Source organism: Ochlerotatus camptorhynchus, unplaced genomic scaffold (assembly GCF_037179485.1).
Source record: "Ochlerotatus camptorhynchus isolate MF236.1 unplaced genomic scaffold, CSIRO-AGI_Acam_v1.1 ptg000510l, whole genome shotgun sequence".
NCBI lineage: Eukaryota > Metazoa > Arthropoda > Insecta > Diptera > Culicidae > Ochlerotatus > Ochlerotatus camptorhynchus.
The window spans coordinates 103,371-122,189 of record NW_027040994.1 but is presented as its reverse complement, the minus strand read 5'-3'; the positions used below and the strand labels follow the sequence as shown (position 1 = coordinate 122,189).

Sequence of the window (18,819 nt, the reverse complement as noted above, 5' to 3'; positions counted from 1 at the left end):
TACAGGCAAAATTTAACAGCACATGCCAAATTCAGCCTGTAAAATCTGATATGTAGCTAAAATTGTTTGTTGTGATGGCTATTAAAATTAAGTTACGGGGTCAAGAACAATGGACAACATGATGATCTGAAATGAACTAAACTTGAACAGTAAATACATTAGAAGGAAATTACGTACATTTATACGATTAATAAGTTAAGGTGTATGCTTATTTGAAAGGATGAATGATTTAACTGAACCTTACACATTCTGCGATTGAACACAAAATCTGCTGTAACAACCCTATTCTTCTCGTATTTTCTTGATTGAAAACTAATCCTCCTTCTATTATTCCAACAGAACCCAACACGCCGGGAAAATTCATCGTGTGGTTCCGCAATGAAACCACTCTGCTGGTACTGTGGCAGCCGCCGTACCCCGCAGGAATCTACACACACTACAAGGTATCCATCGAGCCACCGGATGCGCTGGGCAGTGTGTTGTACGTTCAAAAAGAAGGTGAACCCCCCGGACCGGCCCAGGCGGCCTTCAAAGGACTTGTACCTGGTAGGGCCTATAATATTTCGGTACAGACAATGTCCGAAGATGAGATTTCTCTGCCGACAACGGCCCAATACAGAACGGTTCCTCTAAGGCCACTCAATGTTACTTTCGACAAAAAAACAATCACGGAAAATGCATTCAAAGTGATGTGGGAAGCCCCAAAGGGTATTAGCGAATTCGACAAGTATCAAGTGTCCGTGGCAGCCGCACGGCGCCAGGTGCAAGTGATGCGAAATGACAATGAAAATATGGCTTGGCTAGAGTTCAAAGACAGCCTCGAACCTGGTAAAACGTATCAGGTGGTTGTGAAAACCTTATCCGGCAAAGTGACATCTTGGCCCGCAACGGGTGAAGTCACACTCAAACCACTGCCGGTGAAAAATCTCTACTCCTACACGGATAGCAAAACGGGAATAATAACAATTTCATGGAGTCCAGATGAGGCCAGCACACAGGATGAATACAAAATCAGTTATCATGAGTTGGGATCCATCAACGGAGACTCCAGCACGATGAACACAGACAAGACGACCTTCGCGTTGGAATCGTTACTGCCAGGCCGAAACTATTCCGTCACCGTGCAGTCCATTTCCAAAAAGATGGACTCCAATGAAACGACAATCTATGTAGTGACCCGACCTTCGTCTCCAATCATCGAGGATTTGAAATCGATCCGCGAAGGTTTGAATATCAGTTGGAAGAGCGATGTGAACTCACGCCAGGAAAAGTACGAGGTCACCTATACTCGCAACGATACCAACGACGGCAAAACAGTACTTACCACCGAATCTAGGCTAGTGTTTACCAACCTCTACCCGGGAGCTGGCTACGAAGTGAAAGTGTTCGCCGTGAGCCACGGGCTCAGAAGCGAACCGCATTCCTACTTCCAGGCAGTTTGTAAGTATTTGATTTTAATTGTTTAGTCATTTTGACTAACAAACATAACTTTCAATCCCGTAGATCCCAACCCACCGCGCAACATGACAATCGAAAAAGTCACCAGCAACTCTGTCCTCGTACACTGGAAACCTCCAGAACGATCCGAGTTCACAGAATACTCCATCAGATATCGCACCGAGAGCGAAAAGCAATGGATCAAACTCCCATCGGTGAAAGCCACCGAAGCGGACGTAACGGATATGACTCCTGGCGAAAAGTACACCATCCAGGTGAATACAGTAAGCTACGGAGTGGAAAGCCCAAATCCTCAACAGGTAAATCAAACCGTACGACCGAATCCAGTGTCCAACATTGCACCGCTAGTTGATTCCAATAATATCACACTCGAATGGCCCCGACCGGAAGGTCGCGTGGAAACGTACATCATTCACTGGTGGCCAGCCGAGTTTCCGGATCAAGTCTCCGACAAAAATGTATCCGAAGTTAATACAAGTAAGTTTTTTTGTAACAGTCAATCGATACTAGTAAGCTGAATGAATTCTCTTTTTCAGTTTACCCTTACCCAGGAAGTTTGGGTGATGATGACAAACTGACTGAAGAAACACCGACTGTTCGTATCCTCATAGGAGATTTGATGTCCGGTGTTATGTATAGTTTTAAAATTCAAACTGTATCGTACGATTTAACGAGCGATGTTACCAAGTTACAAACACGCACAATGCCGCTAATTCAATCCGAAGTATTGATCGTTAATAACGTACAAATGCGGGACACCGTTACGCTAAGCTACACGCCAACACCACAGCAGTCATCCAAGTTTGACCTGTACCGATTCTCGCTGGGAGATATTAGTATTCCAGATAAGGAGAAACTGGCCAACGATACCGACCGCAAAGTCACTTTCACTGGTCTCATACCAGGTCGACTGTACAATATCACCGTTTGGACTGTGAGTGGTGGCGTGGCAAGTCAGCCGATCCAACGGCAAGATCGTATGTATCCAGATCCAATCACAGAACTGAACGCCAGTAACCTAACCGATACGGATATCATGCTGAACTGGGACATTCCGAAGGGCGAATACAATGCGTTTGAAATTCAGTACCTCAAAAACGATTCGCACTACGTGCAGAATCTCACCGTGAACAATCACATCACAATCACCGATCTAAAACCACATCGAAATTATACATTTACCGTAGTGGTTCGTTCTGGCACCGAATCAAGCGTACTGCGTAGTAGTCTTCCAGTATCGGCTAACTTCCAAACCAAGGAATCGGTTCCGGGACGCGTAGACAAATTCGCACCCATCGATATACAACCTAGCGAAATTACGTTCGAGTGGTCTCTTCCATCGAACGAGCAGAATGGAGTCATTAGACAGTTTACCATTACTTACGGACTCGATGGATCGCAACATACCCAAGCTAAAGACTTCAAGCCTACGGAACTTCGCGGTACGATCAAAACGTTACTGCCTGGCAAAACATATATTTTCCGCATCCAAGCAAGAACTGCTATCGGATATGGGCCAGAGCAGATGTGGAAACAGAAGATGCCGATTTTGGCTCCGCCGAAACCAGAAACGCAGGTCGTTCCAACCGAGGTCGGCAGCAGTGCTACGACCATCGAGATCCGCTTCCGTAAGCACTACTTTAGCGACCAGAACGGTGTCGTTACCACCTACACTATCATCATCGCCGAGGATGACAGTAAGAATGCTTCCGGCTTGGAGATGCCCAGCTGGTACGATGTGCAATCGTACAGCGTTTGGCCACCATATCAGGTCATCGAACCGTACTACCCATTTAAGAACAGTTCGGTGGAGGACTTTACCATCGGAACGGAAAATTGTGATACCCGCAAATCGGGATACTGCAATGGGCCATTGAAGTCGGGCACAACCTACAAAGTGAAGGTTAGGGCCTTCACGGCGCCGGACAAGTTTACCGATACGGCTTACAGCTACTCCATTAGAACAGGTATGTGTGTTATATGATTGATTTTTCTTAAGCATGTTGGATTCAACCGAAGACAACATATCAAGAAGATTGGCAACTCTACCAGAATATACAGGAACAGATACTGTAGCGCTGAGCATGTTGTTGGCGAAATTATGACCATCACAAATCGTTTCTAAAAAGAACATTGAGTGTGGCCTGTCTTTTTGATATGTAGCCTTCGATTCAGCACAATTCCACAATATTGTGTACACTGCCAAAGTTCTGATCAGATTGTATTACGCACCACGTACAGAATTGCGCATTGTACACTATTAGGAATTTTACAGAAAACAACGCAATGTTACAGAAGAGTTCTGTGCCAATTACATCTACATACATGTTCATTTCAAAATATTGACATAAAAAATCCAGAATACTCCTCATAAAAAAAAGCAGAACCCTATCTATTCTTACAATAACCTATAATATTTCAATGATCTCTATCCCATGCCTCCAATTTACATTAAAAGCAGGATTGCTATCAGTTGACGGTAAGCAGCTTTGAATTTGTCTAAGGTTTAAATGTTTAAACGTAATTGCAGCATTATAATTTATAACAAGAAACGCATTGGCATTTCATACATCGCATGATCCCACGAATCCAACTTTCCAACAAACCCACTAGGTCGCCTTTTTGGCGCCTTTCAACATAAGGCTGACTTACGGCTAATACTGGGCTTGCATACACTAAATTAGCCGTATTTCAACCGTATATTGTACAAAGGTAAACTTATTGATTACTTGGGGAGATTGGTTGAATTCACTCGTAGTCCGTTATTGTCTTTCTGTTGACTAGAATTACACGTAAGGAGCTTTCTTCAAACCTCGTCCACAGTTTACGGCAAATTTCGAAAAAAAAATGTATCAACGACTGCCTACGCTAGGGAGAGGGGTTGTAAAATCGCTCAAAAACTGTCTACGTAGTTTATTGACCGCCCCTAACTGCTTAGAAATGCTACAAATTTATGAAATTATGTTTAATCTAGGCTATAACCTGTTTTGGACCAGCTCATACACGACGATGGATTTTTCTATAACTATGTCCACTGTTCTTGCTATTAATTGCTCTAACCTGATTTTTTCATGAACTGATCAAGTACAAGAGGTTGGCAAAATATTCAGGACTATTAAAAATTTACTCAACTTTCAAGTGAACTATTAACCGATTTTGATGAAACTGGAAGCATTCGACAGGGAAGATATTTAAATTTGCGTATATTGTGCCAAAAATTGCAGTGGCTGCTGGACACCGGAAATGTTCCGAATACTTTGAGGTTATGATAAGCGTGCTATTTTCTGTCACTGATAGTTATGGGATGTAGGCGAGGACGTAGGTTGAAAACCCTATATTTTATATTTTTCTCGAAAACAAGTGTCTAGTGGTAAGCATGACTGCCTCTCACTCCAAAGGGTCTGGGTTCAATCGCAGTCGACGTCGTCGGGATTGTCTGAGGCATAAAATCTCTGATCACGCCTTCTTTCGGAAGGGAAGTAAAGTTGGTCCATGAGTTGATGGGTCGATAGGTACGGTCCAGGTGTGGGAGCTGCCTGCCTGACGTCGGTTGCATTGGTATTCAGTACGGAAAACAATATCGACGGAAAACAAATCAAGACAAGTCTACTACAGGTTAATGTTCTTAAACCGGTCTATAAAGAACGATTTTCATGGAATTTGTTCTGCATGGTTTTTTTCTGAACCCTCCAATTGTGGATATCAATCTTCTTTATTATGCAAGGTGATGTTAATTGGAAAAAAATGAGACCCACAAGTTGCTTTGGCCACTCTGTGGTAGGTTCCGGATATCCTCGGGGAAGCATCAAAAACTTCAATAATTCCAAAACCGATCATACAGAACATCTAACAGCGTCAGCATGCAATGAATAATCCTTTCACATGGTCTTGCGACTCATCAACTAGCATCAACATTCAATGACTAATCCGTTAGTGACCATATTCAATATTGAGGATGAGTTTGGTAAATGGGATGATTAACCCAATTCCTACCTTCCTCAAAAGTGTACTTCGCTCGCTTTCTACTTTCTATATACAATTTTCACACTGCCGTTTTATAACGGAACTATCAACTCTGTACTTCCATCTCCTCATCTATCGTATAAATGTCCACTTTAAGTCTTATATTTGACGTTAAGAATCTCCTAACTATGTAAAAATATTGATGAAAATAATGACCATACTTCTGCCGTTATGGACCGATTTATCATCTTAAACCTATAGAAGACTAGTGAATCACATAAACCTTTGTGTGATAAAACCTAGTGTGATAAAAATATAATACATATACATATAAGATTTTCAACCGAAATCCACAAATTATCAGTGACAGAAAGATTGCACGTTTGACCTGAAAAAAACCGAAACATTTCTGATATCCGGCAACCACTGCATTTTTTGACAAAATATACGAAAACTTAAATAATTTCCCCGTCGAATGCTTACAGGTTCTTCCAAATCGGTTAACTATTCATGGATCTTTAAAGTTGGACAAAAATTTGCTAGTGTCGAATATTTTGCCCAACCCTTGTATATTTTCAATTGTCGCATATATTTATAAATGTTGCATGAACCTGAACACTTCATCAGTTGTCAGCAAACGGCAGTGTTCTTCATCTGTTCATAAGCATCTGGTTCATATGTAATTTTTTTAAGTGTAATACATTTATTTGTTTTATACACGTAACTGTCACTTTTCACTGTCATTGTCGATTTCTTGAATACAACATATTCAATCACTCGAAGTATAGTACTATAGATATCGCAACACCATCGGACCGATGAGACGGATGAGACAATGCCCCATCTATTGGTAATGTTGATTAGTGTGATTAAGTTGTTGTTTGCAAGAAAGAAAGTGAAAGGTCGCAGTTCCGTTATGCGTGTATTTAATTACTTCAAAATTTAAAAAGTGTCGTGAAATCTTGTAATTTTTTAGATTATCAACGCCTTAAGCAATGAGGAAATTTTGAAATATGTTTTTTTTAGTGTGCTAGCACTAGTGTAAATAGTAAAACGTAGTCAGCATAATTTCAAAGAAATTCATCAAATGTTGATTTTTTTAAATATACACTGAATTTCTAAACTCAGACACGGTAGCCTATATTACGTAATATCGAACGTGTAAAAAACAAATAACAATTAATTATGGAATTTTGATTAAAAAATAAATAAATAGAGTAAATGACGGCTTATTCTATTATAGTCACGGGGTAAACAACATCCTTGAGAGCTCAATTTTGGATTGTGGATACATTGTGTTCCAGAGCATCTATTGGCCATATATGAGTGCTCTAGGACTTTGTTTACCCCCTGACGATAATAAGTTAGGATATTGCCGAGGCCGACATTTCCCCTACCTAATTTCTCAGAATTCCTTATGAATCATTTCAATAGCTGTAAGATTTGTAAGGCTTGTCAAACCATAGCTTAAATCTAGGGAATTTTTTTCATGGTTCCATGTATTTATGCAAAATTATGCGAACTATTTCAGGCTGGTAGATTAATACACTAGCAAAGTTAATAGAGTTTATTAAAAGACCAGAAAATTATCATACCAAAACACTCTTAAACAAACTCACTCATCTAGACATCTTCAAAATGTTACAATATGTATTGCCTTATAAAACCTGTGCAAATGTGGCATGTCCTACGTATAATGTCTGTACTAATTGAGAAAACATTGCCTCTACATTCAACTAATCGAACTAACCCAACCATTCCAGCACAAGACAATACATCACTGATCGTTTCGATAACGGTTCCATTGTTCATCATATTCCTGCTCGTCGGGACCATCCTGTTTCTACGCCGGCGACGCCATTCGGGTCGCAAGAAAACCACCGAGCAACGTGCAAACGACAATATGTCTCTACCAGATAGCACCATTGAAACAAGCCGTCCAGTACTTGTGAAGAATTTCGCCGAACATTATCGCATGATGTCGGCTGATTCTGATTTTAGGTACGAGTAAAAACCGTTGACACACGGTAGCGATTAAAGGACTCTAACCAACCAATTTGTTCATATTTACAGATTTAGCGAAGAATTTGAAGAACTGAAACATGTGGGCCGGGACCAACCATGTACATTCGCGGACCTCCCATGCAATAGACCTAAGAATCGATTCACCAACATTTTACCATACGACCACTCTAGATTTAAACTGCAACCGGTCGACGATGAAGAGGGATCAGATTACATCAATGCTAATTACGTTCCGGTAAGTACCCATGCTCCGTGGTTTTCCATGCGAAGCTTACGTTTCAATATTTCCACTTCACAGGGTCATAATTCACCGCGAGAGTTCATCGTAACGCAAGGACCGCTACACTCAACGCGGGACGACTTCTGGCGGATGTGCTGGGAGAGTAATTCACGTGCGATCGTCATGCTGACACGCACGTTCGAGAAAGGCCGTGAAAAGTGTGATCACTACTGGCCACATGATACCGTACCAGTGTACTATGGTGACATCAAAGTTACGCTGCTCAACGACAGTCACTACCCGGACTGGGTCATCACGGAGTTTATGATGACGCGGGTATGTGCTGTAAATTTTCTCATTTGTCAAACATGTACTGAACTTCTTTGTTCCAGGGTGACCAGCAACGTATCATCCGCCATTTCCACTTTACAACGTGGCCCGATTTCGGTGTGCCAAATCCTCCTCAAACGCTTGCCCGCTTTGTGCGCGCTTTCCGCGAACGAGTTGGACCCGATCAACGTCCGATCGCAGTGCACTGCAGTGCTGGGGTCGGTCGTTCCGGTACGTTCATTACACTCGACAGAATACTACAACAAATTCAGGTATCGGACTATGTCGATATCTTCGGTATTGTCTGGGCAATGCGAAAAGGTTAGTAGATACCTACATTCAAATCGAATGCAGCATGCAACCTAACGGTGTTATTCTTTGACAGAACGTGTCTGGATGGTCCAAACGGAACAACAATATATCTGTATCCATCAATGTTTGCTGGTGGTATTAGAGGGTAAGGAAGGTACCGAGCGTGAAATTCACGACAACCAAGGTTACGAAGGTAAGTCGCTCCTTTTTCTGAACACTAAGATATTACATGTGGTGGCTTCCTATCTTGATAATCGATCTTTCCCGCGAACGATACCAAAGTGAATAATCACATCCTTAACTGGAAAGTAATCGCTTCCTTCTTTGCAGACTAATGAATATGCTTTCGAGTTGGTTTAGTGGTCTTTCATTCCTTAATCGGTTTTATTTACTAACACATGTATTTATTTTTCGATTTGCGTCATTAACACTGGAAACAGCACATTCCGGGCACCAAGGAATTCTTTGAATAGGACATTCTACATAGTTTATCAATAGTAACATAGGAACAGAATTATGTCAATGCCGAGATTAAAAAATAATTGAAAATCAGCTTATAGAATCACTGTAAATCTGCATTATTTTCAAGCAAATCTACAATAGGTCGTACGTATCATAACTTTGCGAAGTTTTAAATCTCACAGTTCCTTCATGTTGGAAATGTTTCAAGTCCCAGTATATTAAAAAGTAGAAGGGTCTGTACCTAGGGGCACGAACGGAAGCTTGACGTAGGACCGCTAGTGGACGGAACAAATGTGAACATTTAGTTCTTTTAATTGATCAATCATCAATTATCTTAACTCTTTCCGTTTTTTATTTGTAAGCGTATCAAATTTGTAGTATTTATTTCAAAGAGAAAGTTTGATAAAGAGAATCTAAGGGACTGCCAACTTGAGTATTTTCGATTCATCTACCCGACTTAAAGAGGTGTATTTTGAATTTTTTGTTATTTATGTATTTTTAAGTTTTGCGCATTTTGGTATTAAAGTGTATTCAATTCACCTCTCACAGGATTTCCTTCCGAATTATATGAATGGGGCGGGGCGGACAGTATCGTTTGTGCAGAATATGTAAAAAAAGGAGGGACTTCGAGACATTGAATTCGTGAGAGCTAATTTTCTCACAAATTTGATTTTATTGACTTTCTGGGGACTGAATTTACACCCAAAGTGAATTATTCCCACTTCTCTCAAATTCTATATGGATTTTTAACACTTCCTACCAGCGTGTTCTGGAAAATGGTCGGACGATGATTAATCTCACCAATACATTCAGGCCTACAATTCCACACCTTCTATAGAGACCAGGTTGAGCCTTGATAGCTAGCTGCTTGCGGGAACTGATGACCTTGACAAATGTCCAAATAATAATCTTAACAAATTTATGGTGGTCCTGAAAAGGACCGTTTTGTAGTGATGGTTGAGTAATGCTGAGCTGAACACGACGAGCTACTGATTCCGATCCTAACCTAGCGGTGGGACTTCTTCCTCCTTCTCTATGGTTGCTCATATGAACTCTGCAGCTCGCTGCTTGCATGCAGCCTTTCATTGTTGTTGTTGTTGAAAGCACTCCTGCTGCTGCTGCTCCTGCTGGACTGGACACCACCACTTACGGTGATTGAATGAGCACCGTTCAGTGGGACCGCATCGAATTCGATTTTTAAGTCTGTGTTAGGGAATGCGCTGTTTTCAGACATTCGGTGATAATTTTGATCACCATTGCAACAGTTGGACATTTGGTATTTTTCAATAGTGACCTATTGAAAATTAACTAAGTGTTCATTTTAGCAGATTGGTAGATAAATTTCCAATCGTTTGGCTTGTTTAGAATTAAAATCTATCTGCTATTGGTCGAAACCTGACCTCTGTTCGTAATGCTGTGCATTTTGGTTTTTTGAAATTGCGTGGATTCTATAGATCCTGTGGAGATCTATCTAGTCTTGATGTATGTGTTGGTAGAGGGAAAAATGTAAACTTTGCGGGAGACGATGTCTTAACACTCGAAAGCAATTTTGTGAAATATGAAGTAAAACAAAGTTACTTACTTAAAAACAGGCAAAAACTCACAAACAGGCTGCTTTTTCATGGCATACAGTGTGATAATTCAATAATCAATAAATTATCTCAACATTTAGTGGCAAACCATTCATAAATTTTGGTAACATACAAAAAATTCTATAATCCACATTAAATTTCATATGTAAGCGCCGATTGAAACAATCTTTTCGACGTCACTACAAGGGTGATTGATCAAGGTTCAATTTACTTTGATGCTTTTTGGAAAATGTCAAAAGTAGTTTTTTTCTGACGCGAGCTTTTTGCAATCTAAAAAAATGCGTCGAAAAAAACTGCTTTTGAATTTTTAAAAAAATGCATCAAAGTAAATTGAACCTTAATCGAAAGAAACGAATCGTGCGGAATGAAAGCCGAGGAAAAACTAATTGCACCAATATATTCAGGCCTACAATTCCACACCTTCTATATACAGGCTGAGCCGTGATAGCTAGTTGCTTGCGGGAACTGATGACCTTGACCAATGTCCAAATAATACTCTTTTACACATTTTTGGTGTCCCTGAAAAGGACCGTTTTGTAGTGATGGTTGAGTAATTCTGAGCTGGGTGTTCAACACGGATGAGGCTGTCGAGCTGTATGTCGTTTGAAGCGAGGGTGACACGCTTGTCATAGATGACCGACCCGCAGCGACTCACGAAGAGCTACTGATTCCGATCCATAGCATAGCGGTGCAGCTTCTTCCTCCTTTGATGGTTGCTTATGTGGGCTCTGCAGCTCGCTGCTTGCAGGCAGCCTTTCGTTGTTACTGGAGAACAATTTTCAACGCCACACGCCGAAAGCACTGCTGCGCCCGCAGATCGGAGGCGAATGCCACTTCGACTTGTTTCGTATACTTACTACTCTCTGACGACTGTGCTGGGGAAGCAGCATATGCATGTACACAGCAAAAAAATAATTTTGATATCACATCAAAGTGGATGCACTACAATCATGTCGAAAATTTCATGTAATTTTTATGACCACATAAATAAACAAATGCAGTAAAAGCAGCGTAATGTCAGTTCATGCATTTTATTAATGATAATTTTGTCCTTTTTAGCAAGTAATATTACACCATATTTTCGACATGATTGTAGTGCATCCACTTTGACGTGATATCAAAATTATTTTTTTGCTGTGTACACAGCAAAAAAATAATTTTGATATCACATCAAAGTGGATGCACTACAATCATGTCGAAAATTTCATGTAATTTTTATGACCACATAAATAAACAAATGCAGTAAAAGCAGCGTAATGTCAGTTCATGCATTGTATTAATGATACTTTTGTCCTTTTTAGCAAGTAATATTACACCATATTTTCGACATGATTGTAGTGCATCCACTTTGACGTGATATCAAAATAATTTTTTTGCTGTGTAGGTAATTGGTGGATTTGTTAGTTAATTCCATGCTTTTGGACAATGCTGGACATTTACCAATTTTTCAATAGTTTCTTGTTAAAAATCGACATTCGGAAGCATTTTTATCGATGCGTAGCCATATTTCTGGTCGATTGGTGATAAAATTATTGAAATTGGACCAAGGGCAGCTGAGTTATTAACGTTCAATTTTCTTAATTTGTTACATGTTCCATTTTCAGTCTTCACAAAGTGTACCCCCATATAGAAATCAAAGACGTAGTCCTACGTCAAAATGTTTCTTAATTAGAAATCTTGAAAAATCATCTCAGCATGAGATCCCAAACATTGTTCGAATCCTCAATCTCTCAATCTTGGAACACGATTTTCAATGTTTATATGTGATCTTGATCTTGATGTTTATATGTGAGCCGAGATCGGTGGGATTTTTCTGAGGCATACAAATCTCTTCTCACGTCTTCCTTCGGAATGGAATATATATAGGCTCATGTATGTTGATGGGTATGATATCCTACGCAGGTGTTAAAGCTGCCTTCCTGCACATTTGATTGTCGTCACTGGATGGCAATCGATGGCTCATATTTCAGGATTATGAATCGATGGCCTATCTGAAATTCATCACCTTTTCTAAAATGAAGCACCTTACTCAAACAGTCGCACCTGCCGAGTAGAACTTGGAATGCGTAGGTATGGTTTTCATTTTATTCTGTCGTTTCACTTTTTCTTATCATCGTACTGCGGGAGCCTTCTGAATTCTCTTCAGAATTTTGATGGATTTTGTTTAAGACCTGCCTTTAGTTTTTTTAAGAGTTCCCTTGAAATTCGCCCAAAAGCATCTTCGATTTCTTCCTGGAAATTCTCCTTAAAACTTCTTCAGAATTCCTCAAAATTTGATATTTTTATAATTCTGTTAGAACTCTCCTCATAATTAATCTGAAATTAGCCCTTGGAATTGTACTCTGAACTCCGAACGATTTCTCCTTAGAACGGTGCTTCACATTAAAAATAATCAATAATTATCATGAAATGGTCCCTGGAATTTCCTTCTCCTAAAAATGTCCTTGAATTCTCTCCAACATTCGTTAGTCTCCCAAATATCCTTTAAAATTCACCAATTGAAACGCTTCCAAAAAATTCATAGAATTCTCGTCGGAATTCAATTGTGACTATCCCCAAAATTTTAGTGCATTCGGATTTATGTTCAGAATTCAGATGAAAATCATCAGAATTCTTGTGGAATTTTCTTCAAACTTTCCATTGATTTATCTTCAGAATTCACATTAAATTATCTTCAAAATTCCCTTGGAATGCTCCTAAAAATTAATTGAATTCTCCTTAGAATTTCTTGAGAACTGTCCTCAAACTTCAAATATTTCCGAATTCTTCTCAGAGGATCATTGGGGTTCTCCTTATAATGGCATGCCTGGTTGCTTGAGTTTTGCAGCAGATGTCGCAAATGAATACAAGTAACGGCTTTTTCTTTTGTGAGCAAAAATAGGTGACATGTTGATTTTAACTACCACACAAAACTCTAGTTTTAGCTGTAAAGTTAACATTTGAAGATTGTTGGAATCTCTTAAATATATGTTGACCTCAGTTCCATTCCTTTGACATTATATTCAGAATTCCCTTGGGTTTCTTTATGGAATTCACATTGAATTCTCTTTACAACTAAATTTTCGTCAAAATATTCTTGGAAGCAGTGCTGTCATGGTAAATTTAGAGCTGGTTACTCACAGATTTTTAGATGCACGCGCTCCGTCCACCTCAAAGCCATGCACCCCCTTTCAAGAACGCCCATAATTGTGATATAGAAAGATATTATTGCATGTACACACATTTTTGTTCTCTGTAAATGACACTGTGTACACTGGAAGAACTTGCCTGCAATTAGCTCGCAATAAATCTCTAAAATACTAACAGGGGAGAGCGCCATTCGTAAAATTCCATCAATTCCTTTTGCTAGTAATCGATATCTGAGACGTAAAATAATGTCGCCAATTAGAGTTGACCCACACCCTCGCATTTATAAGCCAAGCCCCTAATCACTGATCTACCCCACCATGCTGGTTTCACTATTTTTGTTCAAAAACAAGAATTGAGAAACTTTTCGCAGCATTACAGAGGATTAGGCAATAAACGTCTCTAATTCAAGCAAGAATATGGATCTCCAACAGATACCAGTAGACAGGGTAACAGGGTATGTTATTTTCTACAGTCAGGTATTAAAAGTAAGGCAAAGGCTCAAGAGTTCCTGCAGTTTTCCAGCTGTTCATAGAACTACGCAACTACTCTGAGGTTCACACAATTTCCTTGAAGTTTTTTTGAATTTTTCAAAACAACCCTGATGCTCACGGAACTTTCCGCAAAATCTTTGTAAGTCCTGAACTCTGGACTTCTCTAAAGTTTCCTGCATTTTCTTAATGATCATGGATCTCTCTGAAGTCCCCGAAATTTTAAAAATGCTATAACATTTTCACATGAGTTCTCGAAACTTCTTCAAATGTTTTGTAATTTCGCTGAAGTTAATGGAACTGCCTTCGGGTTTTCTGATCTTCCCTGAAGTACTCGTAACTTCTCTTAAATTCTTCAATTTTTCCTGAAACTCTAGGTACTGCCCTGAATTTAACTGAACTATCCTAAGAATCTATCAACTTCCTTAAAAAGAGGTTCTCAAAATATTTCTGAACTTTTCTCAACATCTTTGAAGATCTCTAGATTGCATGATAATTTGGGAGCCTCTCAAAGTTTTCCTCAATTTTCCTGAAATTAGTGGAATTGCAATGATCTTCCCTGAGGTTACCTCAACTCTTGAAACTGCCGTGAAGCAAACTTTTAAATGCTCCCACATTTTCCTAATGTTCGTGAAAATTTTCAGAAGTTTTTGAAGGGATATCCCTTTGAACGTCTTTGAAGTTTTTTGAAGTTCTCTGGACTTCTGTGTAGTTTTCCTGAAATTTAATAACTTTCCTGGAGTAATTTTTATTTACCTGAAATGTCCGAAGATTCCCATTATTTTTCTGAAATAAGCACGAAATAATTAATGTAGATCTTAGATTTTCAATTAGGCTCTCGAATTTTTTATGAAGTTAATGGAGTCTCCCTTAGGTTAGATGGTAAAGGCGCAGCTGAAAAGCAAGACTGGAGGCGGTTCGATTCCCGGTGTGATCTATTAATTTTTCGGGTTGGAAAATTTCTCAACTTCGCTGGGCATAGAGTATTCCACATAATTATACTAAAGCAAAAATAGTACAGGCCTAGAAAACTCTCAGTTAACAATTGTGGAACACTTAGTTGAGGGCCGGCGTAAAGTCCCAGTAGGAACTTAGTAGAGCCAACGAAGAAGAAGAAGGAAATTCCCTAAAATTATCGAAACTAATTCTACAACATCTGAAAATATCCCAGACATTCAGACTTTCCTGATGTGTATCGTGCTTTTCTGATGTAATTATAACTTTTTAAAGTTCAAATTTTTTAGTTGGACAATTTCAAATTGATGAAAATCATAGAAGAACAACTTTTGGCTAGATTTTAGAATATTTTATTAAAAAAAAGTTTAAAGTTTAACATTATAAACAAAAAATCAAAATGTAACCAAAAGGTTTTGTTTTATGATTTTTATCAATTTTAAAGTGTCCATCTCCAAAATTTTGCAAAAGTTAGATTTTTTTATGAACTGATATTTAAAAAAAAAATATTTAACAATGCAATTTTCTCTTATTTAATAGTACGTTCAGACTAGAGAGAGTCTAGTATAAGAGAGGAGTGGACTGGCTGCGCACTTAGAATTTTTAACAGAAATCTGTAAAATTTTACATTTTAAATTTTATGGCCGAATTTTAACTCAAATGTGAAAATGCTCAACTTGAGTCAACTAAATGTGACAAATCATGTGATTTCGACAAAAATATATAAGAAATCATCAAATTTAAAGTGAAGTGAAAATGGTAATCTGTTGTTTAATTGAAGAAAATTATATGCTTATTATGATTTTTGTGAGTAAAAATTCTGGCGGAAATCACCATAAAATTTCCGCGAATTACCACTGTCACTTGTCATTAGACTTTTGGGAATTGAAAGATTGAACATAACATTTTTTTTTCTTAAAATCTAAAATTAAGCCACGATTTTGTTTCTAAAACTATAAAAAATTAGACTTAGAAATGTTGTTTCAAAATGATTAGGTAGTTTTTTTCAAGTAAAATCTCCAATATTCTAAAGCAAGACAAATTTTATTATTCTGAAAGAATTATATTTTTAATTCTAATTTCCAGATTTTTATTGTTGAAGATCTCGGGCTTGTCATGAAATAAACTTCTAATTCCAAATTGAGGAGATTTCAAAAATTAAGTGTTTTCGAGAAATATTCAAAATACTACCTGACTAAGAAAAAAATCCAACACAATTACCTAGATTCGTTTCCCAAAACTCCAAAATATGTACCAAGAAAAAAGTGTACCAGCAAAATTTTTTTATTAATTTTAAAAGAATCGTAGAAAAAAATAAGATCTTCAATTAGATGATAGGTATTAGATTTGTTTTTTAGTTTGTGTTTTTTTTTATTAACCGAATCAATTCGTATCAAATCAATCATTGGCTACGACACCACGTTGGTTTTTAAATTCGAGCATGACATTTGCACGGTGTTTGTTTTTTTTTTTCTTTTTTTACAAGCACTAGAAGTACCAATGCATATATTCTTATAGTATCTTTTTCTGTTTCTCCCTGTAAGTACCTGATGAAAGCACACTAAACCAAACGGAAGAGAGTCACCTTTTGAGCGATTCCAAAACCAAGCTTACCGTAGTATAAAAGATTAGAAAGATTTATTTTCCACCAAGTAAACAATAAAAATAACAATTTTCGAAATTATCATCTTCTTATCTCTTTGCTGCTCCCTTCTTTTCATACAACCTCACTTGGAATCAATATGCAATCAAATACACTTTAAACATGAATATCGGTGTCGGAAACTGCACTTATTACCTAAATAAAAAAAAACCTCTAACAAACCTGCTGCTTAAATGGTACTTGTGCTATAACTTCATTAGAACCGGGTGAACAAGACGCTTCAGAAGAAAGGCAACTAATTGAGCCTGAGGGAGGGGACATCAACGAAGGCGAACCAAGTGACGTCAAAGTCAGTGACCCAGAGGACAACGAACTGGTTGAAGACGCACAGGGAGAAGAAGAGCAGAGCAATAATCTTAATAACAGTATGACTGACGATGCCAAAGCTAACGCAAATCATTGCCAAGAAACAGAAGTGATATCCGTTGAAGTACAAGCAACCAATAGACGTAATAGTAATGAACATCTACAGGCAGCTGAAGACATAGCCGATAAGAGTAACAGCAATGACACTAGTCAGGACGGCAGTGGCCAGCTGATCGAGTCTGTCGAAAGCAAACCGGAAGGTATTAACAATGACCAGCAGTCAGTTGGTAGCAAACTTTGGAAGGAAGAAAGATGACAGTTGGAGAACGATAGCGACAACAGAAGCAGCGGTAGAAGTAGCATCGTTATCGCTATCAACGACGACAGTCACGGAAACAGTGCTCACATAATCATTCGCGTCGAAGGCGATGACATGGATGACAGGAAAGACGACGAAACAGAGATCGACGTTGGAATCGACTCTGATGAAGAAGACGAGGATGATTCCAATGATCAGCGGGAACTATTACTGCAAAAAAAGAATGAGAAAAATAATCTCAACACAGACGGAGGCGGTGAACGGATTCGCTATAAGCATCACTTCGTAGAGGATGAGGAAGATGAGCAGGATGATGACATCATCGTTATCGTAGACGAGGATAATAATCTCTGTGGTGGTGGTGTTAGTGACGAGCTCTATTTAAAGCTTAGAGAAATGGGTTGGTAGTTTTCCTCCAAATATTATTGCAAACTAACGCAACTTTGAACATAAATATAGTTTTGCTAACAATGGCAACATTTCTATCTAAACACTAATATTGTTAAAATTATTAGCAATCACGGCAACAACTAACAAATGCAGAATAATGTGTACATTATGAAGCGTTTACTGACGCACCCTACTTAACTGATTTGTTTTTATTCATATTTCGTTCACAACAGATGACGAAGGAATCGCTGAGTCAGGAATGTAGACAACATGGGAACAAAATCCATCATCACCACGCGATTTGAGACATGATCTTTATTCTCAAACCGCGCAGTCTTAACACATAAAAACAACTCTCGTCATTAGGAAAATCGGTCTTAGACAAAAAAATAAACAAAATCCAATTTCAACAACACAGCTCCATAATAATCACGAAAAATTGTAAATATCGGAAAACTTTCGGCATCTTCTTAGAAAGAAAAAAAAACAATGTTATATCAGTGTACTGCTGCGTATTCCACCTTTTAAATGTCAGTAAACAATATTGAACGTGCATGTGCTATAATGTGATCGAGAATTATTTTCTTGACCCCATTGGACGGAGAATCAAACCAGAAAGTAAAACGAAACGCAGAAATTTTTACCGTATTTATGCATGTGCAATGGACGCTGAATCCAATTTTTTAAATTCTTTTTTGTTGTACATAATGTAAGTTGTATCATTGCAATTTTAGTTACACGATATTTTAAAAACTTACAATAAAAAGAGAAAAGTATCATATCAATCGACCAGGAGTGTGTTTCTTGCAATTCGTTAGAAAAGAAATTTCCTATTATTCCAGTTCATCCACATTTCATGTCGATTTGCCAGCGAGAGCCATGACTTTCGAGAAATCATCTAGAGAAGTCATTGTTTACAAAAGCTGTTAAGCCCTAATTCGAGCTCTATAGAGATTGCTGACGTTTATCGTACGCACACTACGTCACGTATACGTATACGCAAAATGTTTTCATCGGGAAAAAAAAACTTCATCGCAGAAAATTTTCCCGATGAAAACAAATCACTGACACAATCATACTTTAGCAATCTCTATGTAGAATTCGTGTTACGCCCGAAAAGAGGTGAATGTAGACCACATTTGCAGCAAAAAAGGTAGGTCGAAAAATCATTCCTTACCGAGTTATTGATCTATTTATTTGACATTACC

At 38.4% G+C, this 18,819-nt stretch overlaps 1 protein-coding gene across 11 annotated transcripts in view; it reads left to right on the top strand.

Moving 5' to 3' along the window:
- Positions 1-18,400, top strand: part of Ptp10D (Protein tyrosine phosphatase 10D) — a 98,705-nt gene extending 80,305 nt beyond the window's left edge. For 2 of the 11 annotated variants that reach the window (XM_065235940.1, XM_065235937.1), the window contains 11 exons: positions 340-1,440; positions 1,504-1,935; positions 1,995-3,425; positions 3,917-3,937; positions 7,185-7,422; positions 7,495-7,681; positions 7,745-8,002; positions 8,059-8,317; positions 8,382-8,501; positions 16,797-17,621; positions 17,845-18,400. In XM_065235940.1, the coding sequence (XP_065092012.1) occupies positions 340-1,440; positions 1,504-1,935; positions 1,995-3,425; positions 3,917-3,937; positions 7,185-7,422; positions 7,495-7,681; positions 7,745-8,002; positions 8,059-8,317; positions 8,382-8,501; positions 16,797-17,218 (4,469 nt within the window). In that variant the 3' untranslated portion in view covers positions 17,219-17,621; positions 17,845-18,400. Of the gene's footprint in view, positions 1-339; positions 1,441-1,503; positions 1,936-1,994; positions 3,426-3,916; positions 3,938-7,184; positions 7,423-7,494; positions 7,682-7,744; positions 8,003-8,058; positions 8,318-8,381; positions 8,502-16,477; positions 16,775-16,796; positions 17,622-17,844 lie in introns of those variants that run through there. The other 9 variants (XM_065235941.1, XM_065235939.1, XM_065235948.1 and 6 more) reach the window with 7 other exon arrangements.
- The last annotated feature ends 419 nt before the right edge of the window (positions 18,401-18,819 follow it).